At 41.0% G+C, this 14,736-nt stretch overlaps 1 protein-coding gene across 3 annotated transcripts in view; it reads left to right on the top strand.

Moving 5' to 3' along the window:
- Positions 1 to 14,736, top strand: part of LOC133588859 (dipeptidyl peptidase 9-like) — a 111,883-nt gene that overhangs the window by 13,531 nt on the left and 83,616 nt on the right. For all 3 annotated transcript variants that reach the window (XM_061941531.1, XM_061941523.1, XM_061941516.1), the window contains one exon: positions 12,473 to 12,585. In XM_061941531.1, the coding sequence (XP_061797515.1) occupies positions 12,473 to 12,585 (113 nt within the window). The remainder of the gene's footprint in view (positions 1 to 12,472; positions 12,586 to 14,736) is intronic.

Raw genomic sequence — 14,736 nt, 5'->3', positions numbered from 1 at the left:
CAATATCGGATATCGGCAAAAAAGCCATTATCGGACATCTCTAATTCTGATTTGTAATATATGGCAATGAAGCTAATGAGAGTAATCTATTGTGCCCATAAAACCCTCTAAAAAACACCAATTATACTCCATTGAGACTTCGACTTAGACAAACTTTAATGATCCACAAGGGAAATTGTTCCACACAGTAGCTCAGTTACAAAAGATGGAAAGTGTAAGGATGGAAAGGACAATGCAGGTATAAAACTGACAAAAAATGTACCGTAGTAACACTATAAAATATAACATATATGTAATATTTACATAATATATGTACAGTATATGATATATACTAGAGATGTCCGATAATGGCTTTTTTGCCGATATCCCGATATAGTCCAACTCTTAATTACCGATTCCGATATCAACCGATACCGATATATACAGTCGTAGAATTAACACATTATTATGCCTAATTTTGTTGTGATGCCCCGCTGGATGCATTAAACAATGTAACAAGGTTTTCCAAAATAAATCAACTCAAGTTATGGAAAAAAATGCCAACATGGCACTGCCATATTTATTATTGAAGTCACAAAGTGCATTATGTTTTTTAACATGCCTCAAAACAGCAGCTCGGAATTTGGGACATGCTCTCCCTGAGAGAGCATGAGGAGGTTGAGGTGGGCGGGGTTTTGGGGGGGTTGGGGTTAGCGGGGGGGTGTATATTGTAGCGTCCCGGAAGAGTTAGTGCTGCAAGGGGTTCTGGGTATTTGTTCTGTTGTGTTTATGTTGTGTTACGGTGCGGATGTTCTCCCGAAATGTGTTTGTCATTCTTGTTTGGTGTGGGTTCACAGTGTGGCACATATTTGTAACAGTGTTAAAGTTGTTTATACGGCCACCCTCAGTGTGACCTTTATGGCTGTTGACCAAGTATGCTTTGCATTCACCTGTGTGTGTGAAAAGCCGTAGATATTATGTGACTGGGCCGACACGCAAAGGCAGTGCTTTTAAGGTTTATTGGCGCTCTGTACTCCTCCCTACGTCCGTGTACACAGCGGCGTTTTAAAAAGTCATACATTATACTATTTGAAACCGATACCGATAATTTCCGATATTTAATTTTAAAGCATTTATCGGCCGATAATATTGGCAGTCCGATACTATCGGACATCTCTACTAAAAATGTACCTTAGTAACAATATAAAATATAACATATATGTAATATTTACATAATATATGTACAGTATATGATATATACTAATATATTATATTATATGTTTGTATCATATATACAATATTTAACAATTACCATGTACAATATTACAGTATGTGTAACAACTGCAGCATAAAATAGAGAGTAGATCCAGCAGAAAGTATACATTATAAACAAAGAGAGGTAGCTAACATAGAAGGTGTCATTTACATCTTGTGACCTGACTATTAACCAAGTATTAGCGATATTGTTATTATATGCGCTAACTAGGGCTGGGCGATATGGCCTTTTATGAATATCTCAATATTTGTAGGCCATGTCACGATACACGATATATATCTCCATATTTTGCCTTAGCCTTGAATGAACACTTGATGCATATAATCACAGCAGTATGATGATTCTATGTGTACATTAAAACATTCTTCTTCATACTGCATTAATATATGCTACTTTTAAACTTTCATGCAGAGAGGGAAATCACAACTAAAAGTGTATTTATTAAACAGTTATTAAGCAGTGGCACAAACATTCATGTCATTTCCAAAACAGAAAGTGCAAGATTGTCAGAGACATTTTAAAACAAGCTATGAGTGCACTTTTGTGCATGATGTCACTAAGATGACATATCAAAACAACACTAAATTAAAGTGCCGTTTTTGTACAGAACGCCACTACAATAGTTTAAAACAAATAAAGTGCACTTTTGTGCATGATGTCACACAATATATTTCAATAACTGTCAAATAAAAATGAGTTGCATAATAGGAAATCAAATAGTGTATGCCCTTCACTATAAAGTTAAAGTTAAAGTTAAAGTCCCAATGATTGTCACACACACACTAGGTGTGGTGAAATTTGTCCTCTGCATTTGACCCATTCCCTTGATCACCCCCTGGGAGGTGAGGGGAGCAGTGGGCAGCAGCGGTGCTGCGCCCGGGAATCATTTTTGGTGATTTAACCCCCAATTCCAACCCTTGATGCTGAGTGCCAAGCAGGGACGTAATGGGTCCCATTTTTATAGTCTTTGGTATGACTCGGCCGGGGTTTGAACTCACAACCTATGTGGTAGGTTCCTGCAGACGTTATCTCCTTCTGTTGTTGACTATTTTTTTCATACGTTGTTGATCTGGAAATGGTTGCTTCGGCATTTTGTTGGTGTGGCACCGAACGGAGATGTTGACATGCGGAGTTTCAAGCACTCCTTATTCTCTTGCGGGTGACTTTTCAAATGATGCTACACATTAGCAGTAATGCTACTTTTTGTAGCAACACTTTTGCCCCATACTTGACATATTGCGGTTGTCTGTTCAACATCTTCCCGCTTGAAGCCGAACCACCGCCAGACGATGTACCCCGTGCTGTTTTTCTTGGGAACTAATTCTTCCTTCATTTGTTACCAGATTGGCACCTTCTCTCTCTCGTATTACCACCCGCACCGCACCGTTAGCATCACAGCTAACGTTACCATGTCGCTACCTGTCTGCTCTGTTGCACACGTGACGTATGTAAGAAAGTGCGCTTCTTTTACCACTCTGTGAGAAGGAGAGACAAGAAAGAGTGAAAAAGGCAACAACAAAAAAAAGCAACTGCGTGAGAACGTATACTCCAATATCACGATATAGTCATTTTCTATATCGCACAGAGACAAACCCACGATATATCGCCCAGCCCTAGCGCTAACGCAGACAAACTATTTTTTGCAGCGCCGTTATCACAGAGAGCTAACTAGCTTCGCAAGCTACAGTATTGACATACTAAGAGCTGCTGTTGCTGCATCGCCTCTGAGCTGGTAAAAGTTATTTCTGGACTATACATCATGCCTCTCACTTGGATAGTAGAATGTGGTGGCCATAAACTAAGAAGGTGGTCAACTTATAAACTGACATGGCACGAGAGACAGGAAAAGACGCTAGTTTGTGGCAGTTTTTAATTTTTTTACCTGCCTGAGGACTATCTAAACGGGAAGTTATAAACATCCCATCAGTCGGCATACCACTGAAAGCAGACATTGTACAGTAGGGACTAGGGATGTCCCGATCCAGGTTTTTGCACTTCCGATCCGATACCGATATTGTTTTTGCACTTCCGATCCGATACCGATACTGACCGATACTGGCCTATCCGAGCATGTATTAAAGTTTAAAGTTATTTAGCCTATTTAGTTGTCAGAATCATGTTGAAAAGGGTTTTAGTACTCTTGATAACAACTAGCCAGCTGAATTAGGGGAGTTTGAATAATACACAATGGTTGGTAACAAGAAACTGACCTGTTTATTCAAGGATAAACACAAAATAGACAAAATTATACATGACAAAGAGAAATGGCATCATTGAACTAGGGCTGGGCGATATGGCCTTTTTTTAATATTGCGAAATTTTAAGGCCATATTGCGATACACGATATATATCAATCAATCAATCTTTATTTATATAGCCCTAAATCACAAGTGTCTCAAAGGGCTGCACAAGCCACAACGACATCCTCGGTACAAAGCCCACATACGGGCAAGGAAAAACTCACCCCAGTGGGACGTCGATGTGAATGACTATGAGAAACCTTGGAGAGGACCGCATATGTGGGTAACCCCCCCCCTCTAGGGGAGACCGAAAGCAATGGATGTCGAGTGGGTCTGACATAATATTGTGAGAGTCCAGTCCATAGTGGATCCAACATAATAGTAAGAGTCCAGTCCATAGTGGGGCCAGTAGGACACCATCCCGAGCGGAGACGGGTCAGCAGCGCAGAGATGTTCCCTGCCGATGCACAGGCGAGCGGTCCACCCCGGGTCCCGACTCCATATTTTGCCTTAGCCTTGAATGAACACTTGATGCATATAATCACAGCAGTATGATGATTCTATGTGTACATTAAAACATTCTTCTTCATACTGCATTAATATATGCTACTTTTAAACTTTCATGCAGAGAAGGAAATCACAACTAAAAAAATCACTATTTTTTATCATACGGTGTTGATGTGGAAATGTTTGCCTCTGCATTTTGATGGTATGGACGTGTGGCACAGAATGGAGATAAGCGTCTCGGCAGACGTTACAATATTTGAACAATGATGACGAAAACTGTTTTCTCTGTCGTGTACGTGTGTCGAAAATTGTTATGCGCTTATTTTTTTATTTGATTTTGTGCGTGGCATAGATTTGCCGTGCGCAATTGCACAGGCGCGCACCTTAGCGGCTGCGCTAGCATCACAGCTAACGTTAGCCATGCTGCTACCTCTCTGCTCGGGGAGGACGTATACGTATGTGACGTATGACGTGACAGTATGTGACGTGTGTAAGAAGGTGCGCTCGCTGTCTGTGAGAGGGAGACACAGGAAAGAGTGAGAAGAGCCTGTCGTGTAATGCCAGCAGCTAAAAGCAACTACGTGAGAATCCACAGACCTGTGGATGTGTTGAAGGTGTGCTGGAAAATGCGGAACGGAAATTAGGGAGCAGCAGAAAAGTGGAATGTATTATTTAAATCGTCGCGTTGGAAAACACGGACCGGAGTTTTTTTTTAAAACTGGATCTGGATCGGCATTTTCCCATGCCTTGCCGAAACTCATTTTTTGGCAAATATCGGCGGCCGATCCGATATTTGGATCGGATCGGCCGCCCAGTAGGGGCCTGATTTACTCAGATCAAAATACCAAGCGCTAGTGCACCAGCGTGTGCAAAAACTAAAATAGCGTGTCTGTGTTGCGTGTGATTTACTAACACTGCATGTGCAATTGAAAAGTGGTACAGATTTTGCGTGCATACGGGACCATCATTTTCTGCACATTCATGTTGTCATGCTCCTACCTGTGTGCGATGTGTTGAACCAGCAGCACACATCTATAATCTGGAACACCTTTTCTGAATCGCAATCTAGACAACAGAAACATACGCACACTGACAATTCTGTGCGCGAGGCTGAGGATCGCATCAGCAGCGAATCAGTGCGTCTGGAATGAATCAAACGCTAGAAAATGCATAATAAAAGACGTCTTTTCATGTAAGAGATGATGGCTTTTTTTGCCGATATCCGATATTCCGATATTGTCCAACTCTTGATTACCGATTCCGATATCAACCGATACCGATATATACAGTCGTGGAACTAACACATTATTATGCCTAATTTTGTTGTGATGCCCCGCTGGATGCATTAAACAATGTAACAAGGTTTTCCAAAAATAAAAAATGCCAACATGGCACTGCCATATTTATTATTGAAGTCACAAAGTGCATTTTTTTTTTTAACATGCCTCAAAACAGCAGCTTGGAATTTGGGACATGCTCTCCCTGAGAGAGCATGAGGAGGTTGAGGTGGGCGAGGTTGGGGGGGGGCGGGTTTTAAGGGGGTGTATATTGTAGCGTCCCGGAAGAGTTAGTGCTGCAAGGGGTTCTGGGTATTTGTTCTGTTGCGTTTATGTTGTGTTACCGTGCGGATGTTCTCCCGAAATGTGTTTATCATCGTTGTTTGGTGTGGGTTCACAGTGTGGTGCATATTTGTAACAGTGTTAAAGTTGTTTATACGGCCACCCTCAGTGTGACCTGTATGGCTGTTGACCAAGTATGCTTGCATTCACTTGTGTGTGTGAAAAGCGGTAGATATTATGTGATTGGGCCGGCACGCAAAGGCAGTGCCTTTAAGGTTTATTGGCGCTCTGCACTTCTCCGTACGTCCGTGTACCACTCCGTACAGCGGCGTTTTAAAAAGTCATACATTTTACTTTTTGAAACCGATACCGATAATTTCCGATATTACATTTTAAAGCATTTATCGGCCGATATTTTCGGACATCTCTAGTAATATATATACCATAAATGAACAAAAACGAACAAAATTAAAATAAAATTCCAACAGACATCAGCCCTTTAAGTAATCTAGCAGCAACAAAATTATGAAAGGAAATTGCTGAATAGACGATATGTCTAATGTTTTTTACATTTCTGTCAGTCCAATACGGTGAAACACACGTGGACGGAGGATTCTCTGTCCATCGTCTGTCTTTGCAGCACGAGCACTCCTCTCTCAGCAGTATGTGTACGAGTGTTGTCCCGTTACCAATATTTTGGGACCGTTAGCGGATGAATTTGAGAACATACACACTTGATAGACAGTTGCGATAGCCAATCAGATTACAAGTTGTTGACAGTAGCCTTTTTAGGTAGCCTGATGTTAACGAGACTGTGATTGGATGCTTACTTGTCATTCCAAAGTGAGTATCCAATCACAAGTGGCAATTTACTAAAAGCAGGAAGTGTTGCGCCGTAACCCACAAAGAAGGAGAACAAAACATTGATTAGGTGGCAGATATACAAACCCAATTTCCATACGAGTTGGGAAATTGTGTAAGATGTAAATATAAACGGAATACAATGATTTGCAAATACTTTTCAACCCATATTCAATTGAATGCACTACAAAGACAAGATACTTGATGTTCAAACTCATAAACTTTTTTTTTTTTTTTGCAAATAATAATTAACTTAGAATTTCATGGATGCAACACGTGCCAAAGTAGTTGGGAAAGGGCATGTTCACCACTGTGTTACATGGCCTTTCCTTTTAACAACACTCAGTAAACGTTTGGGAACTGAGGAGACACAATATTTAAGCTTCTCAGGTGGAATTCTTTCCCATTCTTGCTTGATGTACAGCTTAAGTTGTTCAACAGTCCGGGGGTCTCCGTTGTGCTATTTTAGGCTTCATAATGTGCCACACATTTTCAATGGGAGACAGGTCTGGACTACAGGCAGGCCAGTCTAGTACCCACACTCTTTTACTATGAAGCCACGTTGATGTAACACGTGGCTTGGCATTGTCTTGCTGAAATAAGCAGGGGCGTCCATAGTAACGTTGCTTGGATGGCAACATATGTTGCTCCAAAACCTGTATGTACCTTTCAGCATTAATGGTGCCTTCACAGATGTGTAAGTTACCCATGTCTTGGCCACTAATACACCCCCATACCATCACACATGCTGGCTTTTACACTTTGCGCTTATAACAATCCGGGTGGTTCTTTTCCTCTTTGGTCCGGAGGACACGACGTCCACAGTTTCCAAAAACAATTTGAAATGTGCACTCGTCAGACCACAGAACACTTTTCCACTTTGTATTAGTCCATCTTAGATGATCTCGGGCCCAGCGAAGCCGGCAGCGTTTCTGGGTGTTGTTGATAAACGGTTTTCGCCTTGCATAGGAGAGTTTTAACTTGCACTTACAGATGTAGCGACCAACTGTAGTTACTGACAGTGGGTTTCTGAAGTGTTCCTGACTCCATGTGGTGATATCCTTTACACACTGATGTCGCTTGTTGATGCAGTACAGCCTGAGGGATCGAAGGTCACAGGCTTAGCTGCTTACGTGCAGTGATTTCTCCAGATTCTCTGAACCCTTTGATGATATTACGGACCGTAGATGGTGAAATCCCTAAATTCCTTGCAATAGCTGGTTGAGAAAGGTTTTTCTTAAACTGTTCAACAATTTGCTCACGCATTTGTTGACAAAGTGGTGACCCTCGCCCCATCCTTGTTTGTGGATGACTGAGCATTTCATGGAATCTACTTTTATACCCAATCATGGCACCCACCTGTTCCCAATTTGCCTGTTCACCTGTGGGATGTTCCAAATAAGTGTTTGATGAGCATTCCTCAACTTTATCAGTATTTATTGCCCTTTGTCACGTGTTGCTGGCATCAAATTCTAAAGTTAATGATTATTTGCAAAAAAAAAAAAGTTTATCAGTTTGAACATCAAATATGTTGTCTTTGTAGCATATTCAACTGAATATGGGTTGAAAATGATTTGCAAATCATTGTATTCCGTTTATATTTACATCCAACACAATTTCCCTACTCATATGGAAATGGGGTTTGTATATTTGCAAGGCCATTTTCAAGAAGGATATTTAAAGAGAAACTACATCTTGTGAGACCATGTCGGCCAAACCCGGAAGCGAGCTCAAATGTCCCGGCGTTGAAATAGGAAAAAGCACTTCCACTCAAATCGAATTTGGGGCGGCATAGCTCGGTTGGTAGAGTGGCCGTGCCAGCAACTTTAGGTTCCAGGTAGGGCTGGGCGATATATCGATATACGCGATATATCGCGGGTTTGTCTCTGTGCTATATAGAAAATGACTATATCGTGATATTGGAGTATACATTCTCACGCAGTTGGTTTTAGCTGCGGACATTACACTACAGGCTCTTCTCGCTCTGTCTTGTCTCTCCTTCTCACAGACAGCAAGCGCACCTTCTTACACACGTCACATACTGTCACGACATACGTCACATACGTATACGCCCTCGCGGAGCAGAGAGGTGGCAGCATGGGTAACGTTAGCTGTGATGCTAGCGTAGCCGTGCGAGGTAATACGAGAGAGAGAGAAGGTGCGAATCTGGTAACAAATGAAGGAAGAATTAATTCCCCCAAAAATTGCACGGGGTCCGTCATCTGGCGGTGATTTGGCTTCAAGCGTGAATATGTCGAACTGACAACCGTAATTTGTCAAGTGTGGGGTGAAAGCGTTTCTACAAAAAGTAGCATTACTGCTAATATGTAGCATCATTTGAAAAGTCACCTGCTAGAGAATGAAGAGTGCTTACTCCGCATGTCAACATCTCCATTCGGTGCCACACCATCAAAATGCAGAGGCAAACATTTCCACATCAACAACGTATGAAAAAAGAGTCAACAAAAGTAGATAACGTTCGCAGGAACCTACCACATAGCGAAGGACATACACTATTCAGTGTTTCCCACAGGACAGGCATCTATTTGTGGTGGTGTGGTCGGGGGGTGGGGGTGGCAGCGGCGATGACCAAGAAGAACGGGGAGTTGGAATATAATTACAACATTTTATGTACATATTTATATACAGATTTGAACAATTAGTGATTCACTGAAATATATTTATTAATTGTGGTTCTTACAAAAAATATATCTTATAAAATATAAAAACTAAAATGTCTCTTAAAGCTCTGCCCCTTTAATTAGTGAATACTAAATCATTTAACTTTAGCCTACTACTACAACCATATTATTTACCAGCAACATGAAGTGAAACAGAGGCAGAGGTGTCCTGCCACAGTCAGTCAACCTCCTCCTCCTCCTCCTGCTGCTGAACAGGTCGCACCTGTGGTCCGGACTGTAGGCCTACCTCCTCTCCAAGTCGAGCCCTTTTCGGCCGTTGAAAATATTTTTCTATACTCATCTGTGTGAAGGAGTGAACATCCAACATTAGAATTTATTACTAACGAGCAGAACCACTCTATGTACAGTGCCGTCTAACCTTAAGCGGCAGCAGCTCAACACATGCAGGGTTCAACGTTAAGGTTTTTTTCTACTTGCCCGACTTCTCAAATCTACTTGCCCCAATATTTTTACTTGTCCTGCCTAGGTTTTTTTCTGGCTGTGTAGTGCTCATGGCTTGTATCTTACTAAAATTCTTCCCGTTGACCATTTACAACACTACACAGTATTTATTATTATTATTATTATTATTATTATTATCTATAATTACATTTAAATGGCATTGCATACATGTAAAATTAAATGCTATTTCACATTATTTGACCAGTAGCAGTTACACTCATCTGAACAGGTCAGCCCCCTGTTTAAAGCCCGATCACAGTTGAAATCTTGAAATGAAGGGCCTTTAATGGCCAAAACATTAACCTGGACAACATTTTAACAGCTGGTTGGCTCAGATTTTATTCTTTTCATTGCATTCACATGCTGCAGTGGACAGTGGACAATTTAGCTTCAGTCCATGTGTGTTTATTGACAACATGGTTATAACCTGGACACGTTAGCTCGTCGGTAGGGTAACACGTGACTGTTACTACGTGCGTCTGCCCCGGCCCACGAGTCAAACAGCGGCGGTGTTAATGAAGCAGCGGATTAACGTTAAATATATGACGAGCCGCGAGCGATGCAGCTATAACATATCTACCTAGAACCTATATTACCCTCGTATTTTGATCCCGTTTTGTCCGTCCGTCCGTCCGTCCGTCCCTCTTCTTCTTCTTCTTCTTCTGGCCCACCAGGTGAATTAAGTGCTATTGGCGGAGTTACCGCCACCTACTGCACCGGAGTTGTAACTACAAGCAACATTCACAGACAGTCCCATTGCTTTTATGAGCGGTCGAGCGAGTCAAAAGCCGAAAAATCCATTTGTGGCGGACGTAATTCTTTCGTGGCGGGCCGCCACAAATAAATGAATGTGTGGGAAACACTGCTATTTGATTTCCTATTATGCAGCTCATTTTTATTTGACACTTACTGAAATATCTTGTGTGACATCATGCACAAAAGTGCACTTTATTTGTTTTAAACTATTGTAGTGGCGTTCTGTACAAAAAGTGCACTTTAATTTAGTGTTGTTTTGATATGTGATCTTAGTGACATCGTGCACAAAAGTGCACTAATAGCTTGTTTTAAAATGTCTCTGACAATCTTGCACTTTCTGTTTTGGAAATGACATGAATGTTTGTGCCACTGCTTAATAGCTGTTTAATAAATACACTTTTAGTTGTGATTTCCCTCTCTGCATGAAAGTTTAAAAGTAGCATATATTAATGCAGTATGAAGAAGAATGTTTTAATGTAGACACATAGAATCATCATACTGCTGTGATTATATGCATCAAGTGTTCATTCAAGTCTAAGGCAAAATATGGAGATATATATGGTGTATCGTGACATGGCCTAAAAATATCGAGATATTAATAAAAGGCCATATCGCCCAGCCCTACTGCACGTACACAGAGCCCTGGGAACATTATGTATCTTTTTTCCAGTGTTTAAAGCGTGCATGTACGCCTGTGCTGCTGAAACCCAACACTGGCCATATCGCCCAGCCCTAGTTCCAGGTTCCATTCCCGCTTCCGCCATCCTAGTCCCTGCCGTTGTGTCCTTGGGCAAGACACTTTACCCACCTGCTCCCAGTACCACTCACACTGGTTTAAATGTAACTTAGATATTGGGTTTCACTATGTAAAGCGCTTTGAGTCACTAGAGAAAAGGGCTATATAAATATAATTCACTTCACTTCAAATCAACCGACTACGAAGGGCATCACTGTCTTATAAGGTGTCTTATGGGTGCTACAAATTGTGAGTTCAAATATTTTATTTCTTAATTTTTTCACGTTTAATGTTTTTTGCAATTTTATTGTGACAATACCACATAAGATATGTTTTAATTACTAATGCGGGTTTATTGATTTTTAAATGTGCCAGAAAGTAACTCGTTTTGTACACTGTTGAGGTGATTCAATTGCCAGCAGTGCGTAAATGTGTTTCTGTATAGTATATCTCCAGCAATGGTCATGTGGCGACATAAATTATGGTATTTTGAGAGGTAATCTTTAAAGTCAGACATCACTGAAGGCCTAGGTGGGAAATGCACGGCCCGCCACTGTTAAAATGAGCAAAATAGGTCAATATTAGGGGTGAAGTAGGGCTGGGCGATATGGCCTTTTTTTTTAATATTGCGATATTTTAAGGCCATATTGCGATACACGATATATATCTCGATATTTTGCCTTAGCCTTGAATGAACACTTGATGCATATAATCACAGCAGTATGATGATTCTATGTGTCTACATTAAAACATTCTTCTTCATACTGCATTAATATATGCTACTTTTAAACTTTCATGCTGAGAAGGAAATCACAACTAAAAAAAAAAAATCAAAATTTTTTTCATACGGTGTTGATCTGGAAATATTTGCCTCGGCATTTTGATGGTGTGGCACCGAACGGAGATGTTGACATGCGGAGTAAGCACTCTTCATCAACCGAAACGATTCAATACAAATACACGTACCGCTACACCCCTAGTCAATATTACATGTTATTATGAATGTTACTACATTACATATACTGTATACTTACAGCATGTATATAAAGTGATGATGGACTCATGGAGGCTTTTGGATGTTTTTAGAGCGCTTTGTAGGTGGAGTAGATCAAATCCCATTACCTAAATTCTTAGCTGCCTTTTGCTAGCGTTATCTTACAAGTTAGAATGCATTAAAAAAGAAAAACAAATGTGTTCTTTTTTTACATAAGGACTGTGAATAATAGACAACACTCCAAAAAAAAAGTGCATTTCCCCTTTAATGATTTGTTCTATCTATTGCTTCATTGTGCTTCTTTCTCCTGACCTCGAGACGTATTTTTCATCACAAATGTGATTGGTTTCGTGCCGCGAAAACAATGACATCATTAAATTTCTCCACTTTTAAGTTGGTTCCTTTTCTGTCCATTTTTCAGGAATGCCTTACGGAAGCAGAGAGAACTCTTTGCTCTACTCAGAAATCCCCAAGAAGATCCGTAAAGAGTCTCTCCTCGTCTTGTCATGGAAACAAATGCTTGATCACTTTCAGGTAAAGTCAAATTCTTCTTGCTTATACAGCAAGAAGAATTTATGTTTTGTGATAATGTTCCCCTTTAAAGGGGAACATTATCACAATTTCAGAAGGGTTAAAACCATTAAAAATCAGTTCCCAGTGGCTTATTATATTTTTCAAAGTTTTTTTCAAAATTTCACCCATCACGCAATATCCTTAAAAAAAGCTTCAAAGTGCCTGATTTCAACCATCGTTATATACACCCGTCCATTTTCCTGTGACGTCACATAGTGAAGCCAACACAAACAAACAAGGCGGAAAGAACAGCAAGCTATAGCGACATTAGCTCGGATTCAGACTCGGATTTCAGCGGCTTAAGCGATTCAACAGATTACGCATGTATTGAAACGGATGGTTGTAGTGTGGAGGCAGGTAGCGAAAACGAAATTGAAGAAGAAACTGAAGCTATTGAGCCATATCGGTTTGAACCGTATGCAAGCGAAACCGACGAAAACGACACGACAGCCAGCGACACGGGAGAAAGCGAGGACGGATTCGGCGATCGCCTTCTAACCAACGATTGGTATGTGTTTGTTTGGCATTAAAGGAAACTAACAACTATGAACTAGGTTTACAGCATATGAAATACATTTGGCAACAACATGCACTTTGAGAGTGCAGACAGCCCAATTTTCATCAATTAATATATTCTGTAGACATACCCTCATTCGCGCTCTTTTCCTGAAAGCTGATCTGTCCAGTTTTGGAGTTGATGTCAGCAGGCCAGGGAAGCTAGGGTCGATATCCTTCTCTTGATCATCTTCTGTGGCATAAGGGATGGTGTGAGCCAAGACATCCAGGGGGTTTAGCTCGCTCGTCTGCGGGAACAAACTGCCGCCATTGCTTGCCGTGCTACCGAGGTCCTTTGTCCCTGAATAGCTCACACACTCCGGCAAATTCAATGGGGGTCTGGCGGCAGATTTCTTTGACTTTATCGTTGGAAATGCATCTGCTTTGAGTGTCGCAGGATATCCACACATTCTTGCCATCTCTGTCGTAGCATAGCTTTCGTCGGTAAAGTGTGCGGAACAAACGTCCAATTTCTTGCCACTTTCACATCTTTGGGCCACTGGTGCAACTTGAATCCGTCCCTGTTCGTGTTGTTACACCCTCCGACAACACACCGACGAGGCATGATGTCTCCAAGGTACGGAAAACAGTATGGCGTCACATTAGTGCCAAAAATCCGAGCGCATAAAAACTGTTATCGCGCGCTGATTCTCCACTTCGTGCGCGCGCGCGTGGTACCCTTTTGCGCGCGCGTGGTGCCTTTTTGCACATGCGCGGTGCCTTTCTGCGCGCGCGTGCGCCGTCTCGGTCTGTGCGCGCTCTGTGTACTCCTGGCATCTCTCCTCGTGCTGTCATGTTTCTTTTTGGCACTTTGGGGGCGGGTATGCTTAGACGGCCCCTCCTTTCTGATTGGCTCTGAGCATTTTTCATATGACCAATCATTCTCCAGCGTAGCAACATTGTAGCCATCTTACCTCGGACATCTAGCCTCAATCATTACATTGATGTCAATGGTACATGTACTAATTAAATTACCATAACTTGCTCGATTTTCGACCAATTTACAAACGGTTTGCCTTGTTACAAATCTTATTACATGTAGATATGACATAGGATGCTGTACCTGTTGAAATTACCTCTTTCGCTTTAAAAAAAAAAGACTTAATTGTGCAACATAGTTGTGTAGGGTCAGTGTTAGTCAGTTCTCTGATTATTTTAAACTGTTTCAGAATACATTATTAAAAGCTATTTTTAACATTTTAAAAACACAATTCAAAGATTATTTCATTAATTTTATGGCTGAATCAAAATAAATTCCATAAATTAGAAAACAAATGTTCAAGAAGAAGTGAAAATATAAAATAATGTTATGGTTGGATGTTATTGCTGGTGGACCAGTTCTGGCTGAAAGATGTGATTATGGTGTTTGTTGTCTTATTATTTATTTGGGTCACATTTTGTATTACCCTGTATTGTGTTTATGTGGTATGAAATAACCTTCATCAGCGCGCGACATGTTTTTATCCACTTCTTCCTCCGTAAATCTTGATACATATTGACGATGACCCGCCCTGCGATACTTCTGATTGGCTCTGAGCATTTTTCAGCATTTTTCGC

Source organism: Nerophis lumbriciformis, linkage group LG03 (assembly GCF_033978685.3).
Source record: "Nerophis lumbriciformis linkage group LG03, RoL_Nlum_v2.1, whole genome shotgun sequence".
NCBI classification, from domain to species: domain Eukaryota; kingdom Metazoa; phylum Chordata; class Actinopteri; order Syngnathiformes; family Syngnathidae; genus Nerophis; species Nerophis lumbriciformis.
This window is presented reverse-complemented; position numbering and strand designations above follow the sequence as displayed.